The sequence below is a fragment of the Oryx dammah genome, unplaced genomic scaffold (genome assembly GCF_014754425.2).
Source record: "Oryx dammah isolate SB20612 unplaced genomic scaffold, SCBI_Odam_1.1 HiC_scaffold_9, whole genome shotgun sequence".
In the NCBI taxonomy this organism is placed as follows: Eukaryota; Metazoa; Chordata; class Mammalia; order Artiodactyla; family Bovidae; genus Oryx; species Oryx dammah.
In genome coordinates this window covers 3,414,209-3,424,773 of record NW_024070193.1, presented here as the reverse complement: position 1 = coordinate 3,424,773, position 10,565 = coordinate 3,414,209, and the positions used below count along the sequence as shown (strand labels likewise).

The following is a 10,565-nucleotide window of genomic DNA, read 5'->3' as shown; positions in this document are numbered from 1 at the left end:
GTTGATTGGACACAGCCAAGGAAAGTCAGTTGACACAGCCAAGGAAAGAATCAGTGAGTCTGGAGGTCGGTCATGGAGACTGCCTTTGTTATTGTTCAGTTGCTATGTTGTGTCTGACTCCGCGACCCCATGGACTGCAGCGTGCCACGCTTCCCTGTCCTTCCCTATCTCCCGGAGCTTGCTCCAACTCATGTCCATTGAGATGGTGATGCCATCCAACCGTCTCATCCTCTGTCACCTCCTTCTCCTGTCCTCAGTCTCTCCCAGGATCAGGGTCTTTCCCAGTAAGTCAGCTCTCTGCATCATGTGGCCAAAGTATTGGAGCTTTAGCTTTAGCATCAATCCTTCCAGTGAATATTCAGGATTGATTTCTACTGGAGAAAGGATAGGCTACACGCTCCAGTATTCTTGGGCTTCCCTTGTGGCTTAGCTGGTAAAGAATCCTCCTGCAATGCGGGAGTCCTGGGTTCAACCTCTGGTTGGGAAGATCTGCAGAAGGGAAAGGCTACCCACTCCAGTAGTCTGGCCTGGAGAATTCCATGGACTGTATAGTCCACAGGGTCGCAAAGAGTCAGACACGACTGAGTGACTTTCTCTTTCACTTTTCCTTTAGGATTGACTGGTTGGCTCTCCTTGCAGTCCAAGGGACTCTCGAGATTCTTCTCCAGCACCACAATTCAAAAGCATCAATTCTTTGGTGCTCAGCCTTCTTATGGTACAACTCTCAGATCTGTACATGACTACTGGAAAAACCATAGCTTTGACTATATGGACCTTTGTCAGCAAAGTGATGTCTCTGCTTTTTAAAACACTGTATAGGTTTTTCATAGCTTTTCTTCCAAGGAGCAAGTGTCTTTATATTTCATGACTGCAGTCACCACCCTCAGTGATTTTGGAGCCCAGGAAAATAAAATCTGTCACTGTTTCCACTTTTTTCCTATCTATTTTCCATGAAATGATGGGACCAGATGCCATGATCGTAGTTTTTTAATGTTGAGTTTTAAGCCAGCTTTTTCAACTCTCCTCTTTCACCCTCATCAAGAGGCTTTTAGTTCCTCTTCACTTTCTACCATTGAAGTATCATCTGCATATCTGAGATTATTGATATTTCTCCCGGCAATCTCGACTCCAACTTGTGATTCATCCAGCCTGGCATTTTTCACATGATGTACTCTGCATATAAGTTAAACAAGCAAGTTGACTATATATACAGCCTTGACATACTCCTTTCCCAGTTTTGAACCAGTTCGTTGTTTTTCTATGTCTAACTGCTGTTTTTTTATCCTGCATACAGGTTTCTCAGGAGACAGCTAAGGTGGTCTGGTATTCCCATCTCTCTAAGAATTTTCTACAGTTTGTTATGATCCACACAGTCAAAGGCTTTAACATAGAAAATGAAGCAGAAGTAGAATTTTTTTGGAATTCCTTGCTTTTTCTATGATCCAGGGGATGCTGGCAATTTGATGTCTGGTTCCTTGGCCCTTTCTAAATCTAGCTTGTACACCTGGAACTTCACAGTTCACATACTATTGAAGTCTAGCTTGGAGGATTTTGAGCATTACCTTACTAGTATGTGAAATGAGCACACTTGTATGGTAGTTTGAGCATTCTTTGGCATTGCCTTTCTTTGGAATTGGAATGAAAACTGACTTTTTCCAGTCCTGTGGCCACTGCTGCGTTTTCCAAATTTACTGGCAGATTTCCCTACTGAACTTCCCTACTGAAATGCAAATGGGAAAAAGGATGGAAATCAACGACAACAATAACAAGAAACCCAGAGAACATCCAAGAACGATGGGACACTTTCAGAATACCAGAAGGAGAAAAAAATCACAATACCAGAAGGAGAAAAAAAATGAAAGAGTAAAAATATTTTAAGTAATAACAGCCAAGAATTTTCCAAAATGAATGGCAGTCACCAAACTACAGGTCCAGGAAAGCTCTGAGAACATTAAGCAGGATAAATACCAAAAATATACACTAGGTATATCTTTTTTTTTTGCCTAGAAATTTTATTCTGGTGCACTTCACTGGATTGACAAGTACCTTAGATATTTAATTTTGCTATAAATACATACTGTGTGCAGGTTTTATATATATACACACACACACATATATATAATGTATGTGTCTACACACACACACACACAGGCCGTATACCTAAATTTGAATTCTTGTGTGGGTGATGACAAAGGTGATGATTGTCATAACCTATACACCTAAGTATATCTTATTCAAACTCTATAAACGAAAGACATAAAGAAAATCTTGGAAAGAAACTGCTGGGAGCCAGCATGAGGAACTCTGCCCTTGGCAAAGGTCATGAGGAAGGAGGCTCGGCATTAAGCAAAGGCGAGATCGAGCCTCAGGAGACCCCCTGTTCCCGAGCATCTACCCCCAAAACCAGAGTGCCTACTTTACTGTTTTATGTTCTCACCTATACCTCTGACTTTACAGGGGGCTGACCCCCTACCACCTCTCTCGGAGAAGGAGTTAACTTGCAGCTCCAGGTAATAAAAATTCCTGGGCGTGACAAGAGTGTTTCAACTTACAAACTCCTCTGAAGGTTCTCTAGCCTGCCTGAGCAGGTTCATCCGGCCACATGTGATTGTTTACAGCCTCCCAACCGTGAGAGGCACAAGATGCTTTAAACTTTCTAAATACAGATTCTTTTGAGAAGTTAGAAAATTATTAGTATAGTATAGTGGGTTGATTAGAAATTATATTGGTGAAGAGTTTTTCATTTGTTGAACCAATATTTGCCGCTAAAGCTCCATATTCCCTGCCCTTATAATGAATATAACTAACATATAAGAGAAATAAGTATTAACCTTTAAGATTAATCATGTTAAACCTTAGGCTAAGTAAATTCCTTTCTTGATTGTAACCCACTACACCCTCACCCAACAGGAATGCAACTTTATTTGGAGGGTGGCACCTGGTTTAAGAAAAAATCACCCCTGGAAAAAATAAGTTTTCTGGTTGACTGACTATTATCAGAAAGGGCCATAAAATGTCAGCAGGCCTCATGGCCATAAGATGATGTAAAACCCCTAAAACCTTTGTATGATTTTATATGAAGCACCTGATTTTGACAAGGGTCAGGTCTGCTGACCCCGCATGACTCTCTATTCATCCCTATGTATAACAAAAAGTATATAAGCAACCTGAAAATAAAGAAATCGGATCAGTTTCTGGAAAGACTGATTCCCCCGTGTCGTTCTTTCTTTCCCCTTCTGGCTGAATTCCCATCTGAAGCGTGGATACTCGATTGGTATTCCACGTAAACCAAGTTATTCAACCTCCTTTTCTCCACTAATATGTCCTACTACACTATCCTTTTCTAATCTCTCTTTATATCTGTAATTAAATAAGTTTTTTCCTAGGACCCCGATCCCGTCTCCCCTTCGAATTACCCTGGATCCACCGGGCCTGGACCCCGGCAAGAAACCAGAAGAAAAAACTATCTTACCTATAGTGGAAAAAAGACAGCTGCCTCCTATTTAGAAACCATGCAAGAGAGTGGAGTGAAACATTTAAAGTGTTGAAAGTTGCCCCCAACTCCCAACCTGTATTTCTGTATCTGGCAAAACTGTCCTTCAAAAGTAAAGAACAACTGACTTATTCGGATCAATAAGAGTACTTCAGAAAGAGTACTTCTCAGCCACCTTTTGCTTTTCAAGAAATAGAGACCCAGAGCTCTGAAGTAATGGAACTAGGAAGTGGATACATACTCAATTCCTTTTTTTCCCCTTTTTGCAAGTCAGTTTTTTGTTTTCTGTTTGTTTGTTTGTTAAGTCAGTGTTAGACATTGCGCAGTTCTTACCCTTCACCGTAAAGCCGGAGTTGAGTGAGGAAAACTGACACACTTGAGGTTGGACGGAAAGTTATTGGGCGCCTTGCTATTCAAACTCAGATCAGCTCTGCCGAATTACTTCCTCCTGTTAAGTTTGCTGTCCGAATGACCGAGTTTGAGTCTACATAAAATGTTTTCCCTGGGCGGAGGGGAGAAAGACCGAGTCGCAGAGCACGAAAACCTCAACGTTCCACGAGTTCCAAGGCTGTAGGCAGAGCCGCTGGCTCCCCGCCCACGCCGCCGCCAACGGAGGAGAGCCCCGCCAGCCAGGACTACAAGTCCCAAGCTGCTCCGCGGCGCGCGTGCTGCCCGCCGGGAGCGACCCTCCCTCTCCCGTGAGTCTGCGCGGGAAGTGGAAGCCGGCGCCGAGGCGAGGCGGCCGGCGGGGAGCGGGGGAGCTGTCGCCCGTGCTCGCTTCTCCGCGCTGCTGGACTCGTGGCCGGCAGTCCGGTCCCCACTCCGCCGCCGCCATGCCCATGAAGGGCCGCTTCCCGATCCGCCGCACCCTGCAGTACCTCAGTCAAGGGGACGTGGTGTTCAAGGACTCGGTGAAGGTTATGACGGTGAACTACAACACGCACGGGGAGCTGGGCGAAGGCGCCAGGTCAGTCCGAGCCGCCGGCTCCCACCGGTCGCCTGCGAGCCCGCTGGAGACCTGGCGCCACTGTCCCCGCCCCACTGCGCGGACGGGCAGCTGCCCCAGCTCCCACGGCAGAAGGGGACCCTGGGCCGGGCCGGGAGAGGGGCGGAGTGGATGGACCCCAGCCGGGGCCACCGAGCCGCTGGCGTCCCGGCTCTCCTTGCCCTCGCGGGCTCCGGGCGAGTTGTTTTTCCTCAGTGTCCCGACTGGGGGGACACCTGTGTCCCAGGGCTGAGGTGGCGCTGCGCTGGGAGAGGTTACCGCCGCTGGCCTTGGTGGAGCCGGCGTGCAGCGCGGTGTCTGAACGCTCCGCGTGCTGTTCGCCGCAGTGTTCCTCTCGGCTCAGGGATGAGGCAGCGCGAGACGGGAAGGGACCGGCTCGGCCAGGCACACCCTCCTGAAGGCCGGGGACGGGCAGCTCCGAAAGTGCTTCCTTCTCCAAGGACTCATCACCGTTGTTGGTTTTTTAAAATTAATTTTGGGCTGTGCTGGTCTTCAGTTGTCGCGGGCGGCGGCGGGCGGAGGAGGAGCTTTCTTTTGTTACCCGAGCAGGGGCTACTCTTTGCCCTGGCTTCTCTGGTTGTGGACCACCGGCTGTGCGCGCCCGGGCTTAGACGCGCTGCAGCGTGTGGGATCTTTGTTCCCGACCGGGGATGGCGCCCGCGCACTTTGCTCCACCACTGGAGCACCAGGAACGTCCGGACTCATCACCCTTTAAATGAAGGGACTGTCCGTGTCAGCTCTGCAGCCGCCCGTTACCCACTTCGCCCCTGCACCCCCAACTCCTTGATGCTCTTCAGCCCGCTGCAGAGTCGGGATTCATTGGAAGGAGAGCTTGCAAATGAAGGGTTTGAACTGGACCTTGAGGCAGCGACAGTGCTCTGGGCTTCTCGGGTGTTACATATAAATTTACCGAGTGCCTGTTCATGCCGCCCCGCGATGTGCTGGGAATGTAATTCCTGTTTTTCAGAAACTTTGGGCCTGGGTGTGTGGGATGGATCAGAGTGTGACTGGAGAGCAGCTCCCTGTCGAGGGTGGGTCTCCCCCCACCCCTACTCCGGGGGGTTCTTCAGTGCAGGGCTGTTCAGGAGAGCCAGAAGCTACCCTCTAGCTGTGTTTGCCCCCTAGGAACTTGGACCTGCTTGTGTGGGGTCAGCTGGTATGAGGGCTTCCTGGAAGACTCGGTGATAGGGCTGAATGGGCTCCAGATCTCCTGCATAACTGACTTTAAATCCTTCCATCCACACCAGGAGTCCAGGGCAGAAGCCAGACAGGTACAGCGAAGGAGGGACACAGTGTGGATGGACCTGCAGTAAAGTGAAATACTGCCCTGTCCCAGGGGGTCACTCACTGCTTGGCCACATGTTAGCTAGTTGGGCTCCATGGAGAATCTCTGACTTGTCAAGAAGCCTGAAATTCAGCTTTTTGTGTAAGTCTCTGGTGTTTTAAATGGTCAGCTGGGGACTTCTGGGACTTCCTTAGTAGTCCAGTGGCTAAAACTCAGTACTCCCAATGAAGGGGGCCCAGAGTTCAATCCTTGGCCAGGGAACTAGATCCCGCTTGCGGCAGCTAAGACCCAGGGCAGCCAAATAAATAAATATGTATATTTTTTGAAAAGACCAGTCAGTCAGAATAGACCTGCGCATACTTGCATGCTCAAATATTTTAATACTCTTTAGGTAAACAGGAGCCAAACAGCCTGTGTTCCTAGTGATAAAGGCTTGCCTTGTCTCACTAGTATTGAGGTTTTAGCCTGGCAGACTTGCTCTTTGTAGCCCCACTGGCCTTTGCCCTAGGCACTTCAGTTGTCCCTCCATTCCAAGTGCCAGTGGCCGGCCCGGCGCCCCCCGGGCTGGTGAGTCTCAGGCTGTGCGCTGGGTGTGTGGGGAGCCGCCTTACTCAGTGTCTGAGCTGAGTTCCGCCTCACCTCTGCCAGGTGTTCTTGCCCTTACGATGCAACGGGAGTAGTAACAGCTGCTGGCATTTATCAGGTTCTGTGTTCAGCCCTGTGCTGCAGGGTCCAGGTGAATTTGATCATGACTGGAGCCCAGTGCTCACGGCCCTGAGTCTGTGGCTTACTGGTCATGTGACCAAGGACATTTTACTTTTCGGAGTTTTGTTTTTTTTTTAACATTTGTTTCTTTGGCTGCACTGGGTCTTAGTGGCAGTATGCAGGATCTTCGATCTTTGTTGCAGCCTGCGGGATCTTTAGTTGGGGCATGTGAACTTCCTGGTGGTCCAGTGGCTAAGACTCGGTGCTTCCAATGCAGGGTGCCTGGGTTGGATCCCTGACATGTTTTCTTAATGTAAAAACCCCACCCTCTGGGGTTGCTGCCAGCATTCGAGTATAAGTACCAGGTGTGAACTGAAGGTACCTTTTGTTATTAACCTCCCCTCCATGCTCCAGTGGAGAAGGCAGTGGCACCCCACTCCAGCACTCTTGCCTGGAAAATCCCATGGACGGAGGAGCCTGGTGGGCTGCAGTCCATGGGGTCACTAAGAGTTGGACATGGCTGAGCGACTTCACTTTCACTTTTCACTTTCATGCATTGGAGAAGGAAATGGCAACCCCTCCAGTGTTCTTGCCTGGAGAATCCCAGGGAGAGAGGATCCTGGTGGGCTGCAGTCTGTGGAGTTGCACAGAGTTGGACACGGCTGAAGCGCCTTAGCAGCAGCAGCAGCAGGCTCCAGCAGGATCCGTTACGTAGCCCTGTTGAATGTTCTACTAGTTCTAGGTGCGAGAAACTCCTACGCAGATTTGCCCTGATTGTTTTGTAAACAGTTTTGCTACGTGGCCATCCTCTGCTGTGGGGTGGGAATTGAGGTGAGGGGTCCTGAGTCCGGGAAAGTCCAGTCCTGTGAGCTGTGATGGTCTCCAAAGCTTATTATGGTAGTTAGTACTCTGCTTCCACTTCCTCCCAGAGGCAACTACTTTTCAACTCTAACCATTTGATTAGCGAAGTGTTTTACCGCCGTATAAATACCATAGTTAGCTCCTTCTTATTTTCTTAGCTTTAGGCTTTATCGATTGATTTGCTACTTTAGAAGGCAAGGATTTAGCTCTCCCAGCAGCACTGCCATTCCCACCCCAACACATGTATGTTGAGTGTGAGTTGGAAAAGAACTTCCAGACAGAGTGTTTCAGAAAGGAGTTTATTAAGAACAAAGAGCAAAGATAATGAGGGCACTGCAGGCACAGAGGGCCGACCCCTGACCAACCAGGGAGAGCCCATGCAGGGTTAGTAGCCAATTTTTACAGGCTCAAGACAAAGAAAATTCCTGCTGGAAGGGTGACATTAGGTGATTGGTTACGGTGGGTATTTGTACCTAATGTGGCATCAGGGAGCTGGCCGGTTTAGATGGGTTGGGTGCTTATGGCAACGGTTACTATGGGCTCAGTCAGTTCCGGAGATGACCGGGGTCGCATCTGTGGCCTTGCTATGGGACTGCACAGTGCGTGCTGCTCGACAGCTCCCTCCTCCTCCCAACAGTCATTTAAGAATTTCGAATGAATCAGTATTCACTGTTAAGTTACTATGACTGTAAACACTATACACAGTTGAGTCAGAGTATGGTGATTATTTTTTATTTTTCTTTTTGCAATTTTTTGTTTCCCTAGCTTTATTAATTGTCATTGCTTTTGTTTTAACTTTGGATTCTGCACCAGTTTTGGACATCTGCCCAAGCAGATGTCAAACAGTCAGGCTCTCTGTTGCTCCTATCCTTTTCTTGAGAATAGACTACAGGCTCCTGTATGGACTGCTTGTCCTGCCTCCACCGTGTTGACGTAAACGCTGAGGTGCAGAGCAGTGACTTGCCTGGGCCGGACGGCCGGGACGTGGTAAAGCCAGGCAGGTGCTCTTCTCCTGTGTGCCACTCACACTGGTCCATGCTCTGGTGTGGGGCAGGGTGGCAGCAGGAAGCAGAGGGTGCGTTGAAATTCGGGTCATTTGGGGCGCCTTTAATCAAGGGATGATTTGCAAAGGTGTGGCAAGAGTGGGAAAAGAAACCACAAGGGGTGTTACGGACCAGGGTTCTTGGCTTTTCCCTAAGCAATAGAAGTTGACTGGAGGCCTGACAAGAGATTCAGGCACGGCTTTCCTGGGGCTCTTGTTCCGGCTGCAGGATGGAGCAAAATCAAGTAACAGGTTCCCCTGAGCTGTTTCCCTCTGTGGGGTGACGGTGGTGGTGTGTCCAGGGAGAACTCTTGGGGGACTAGACGGGAAGAACCAGGCTGCCTCTGGCTTAACTGTTGATGAGAGCAGGGGTCATGTTGCTCCTGCCAAGGAGCCGTTCTGCTCAGATGTGTATTTGTGTCAGCCCCAGGGATGAAGCCTCTAACATGCTTTCCTGTGTTTATTTTTACTGAATTTTATTGGAGTGTAGTTGCTTCACAGTGTTGTTAGTTTCTGCGGTGCCGCATTGTGAGTCTGTCGGGCGTGTGTACTCATGTATCCCCTCCGTCTTAAGCCTCGCACCCAGCCCCGCCTCCCACCCCTAGGTCACCCCAGCACTCAGGGCTGAGCCCCTGTGTTACGCAGCAGCTTCCTGCTCGTCATGTTTCACCCCTGGCAGTGTATAGGGTCAGCGCTAGCCCTTCAGTTTGCCCCATCTCCTTCTCAGCCTGTGTCCACAAGTCTGCTCTCTACGTCTGAGCCTATATTCCGGCCCTGCAGTAGGTTCGTCAGTCCCATTTTTCTAGATTCCAAATATATACATTCAGTTCAGTTCAGTTCAGTCGCTCAGTCGTGTCTGACTCTTTGCGACCCCATGAATCGCAGCACGCCAGGCCTCCCTGTCCATCACCAGCTCCCTGAGTTCACTCAGACTCACATCCATCGAGTCCGTGATGCCATCCAGCCATCTCATCCTGGGTCGTCCCCTTCTCCTCCTGCCCCCAACCCCTCCCAGCATCACAGTCTTTTCCAATGAGTCAACTCTTCGCATGAGGTGGCCAAAGTACTGGAGTTTCAGCTTTTTAACATCATGCCTTCCAAAGAAATCCCAGGGTTGATCTGCTTCAGAATGGACTAGTTGGATCTCCTTGCAGTCCAAGGGACCCTCAAGAGTCTTCTCCAACACCACAGTTCAGAAGCATGGAATTCTTCAGCGCTCAGCCTTCTTCACAGTCCAACTCTCACATCCATACATATATGCTATTTCTAACTTCACTCTGTGAAACAGGCTCTGGGTTAAACATTATTTCAGCTGACTCAAATTTGCTACTGTTTATGGCTGAGTACTGTTACGTTGTATAAATGTACCACTTGTCTTTATCCATTCATCCCTCCGTGGACATCCAGGTTGCTTCCATGTCCTAGCCATTGTAAATAGTGCTGCAGTGAACATGGGGGTGCCTGTGTCTTTTTTTAGAATTTATTTTATATTTTTGGCCACACGGAGTCTTTGTTGTGGTGTGCGGGCTTCATCCAGTTGGCAGTGAGCGGGGCCCGTCTTTGTTGCGCTGCGTGGACTTGTTATTTCGGCGGCGTCTCTTGTGGCGCGGAGGCTCCAGGCACACAGGCTCAGCAGCTGCGGCTCACCAGCTCTAGAGCAAGGGCTTAGTGGCAGTGGCTCACGGGCCTCGTTGCTCCAAATCGTGTGGACTCTTCCCCAGCCAGGGATCAAACCTGTGTCCCCTGCATTGGCAGGCGGTTTCTTATCCCCTGTACCACCAGGAAAGTCCCATATGTGTCTTTTTGAATTATGTTTTTGGCAGGGTATGTGCCAAGTAGTGGGATTGCTGAGACATGTGGTAGTCTTATTTCTATTGTCTGAGACATCTCCTTAGACACTAATGATGTCCTTAGACACTGATGAAATCACTGCAGATGGTGACTGCAGCCATGAATTTAAAGGTGCTTGCTCCTTGGAAGAAAAGCTATGACCAGGCTAGACAACATATTAAAAAGCAGAGACATTATTTGCCAGCAAAGGTCCATCTAGTCAAGGCTATGGTTTTCCAGTAGTCATGTATGGATGTGAGAGTTGGACCATAAAGAAAGCTGATTGCCAAAGAATTGATGCTTTTGAACTGTGGTGTTGGAGAAGACTCTTGAGAGTCCCTTG

The 10,565-nt window shown here is 49.0% G+C and overlaps 1 protein-coding gene across 2 annotated transcripts in view; it reads left to right on the top strand.

The window, feature by feature from the left end:
* Window positions 1-4,194: 4,194 nt before the first annotated feature.
* The window catches only part of MRPS25 (mitochondrial ribosomal protein S25), a 66,172-nt gene continuing 59,801 nt past the window's right edge, over window positions 4,195-10,565 (top strand). The window contains exon 1 of one of the 2 annotated variants that reach the window (XM_040246699.1): window positions 4,195-4,460. In XM_040246699.1, the coding sequence (XP_040102633.1) occupies window positions 4,327-4,460 (134 nt within the window). In that variant the 5' untranslated portion in view covers window positions 4,195-4,326. The remainder of the gene's footprint in view (window positions 4,461-10,565) is intronic. The other variant, XM_040246700.1, reaches the window with a different exon arrangement.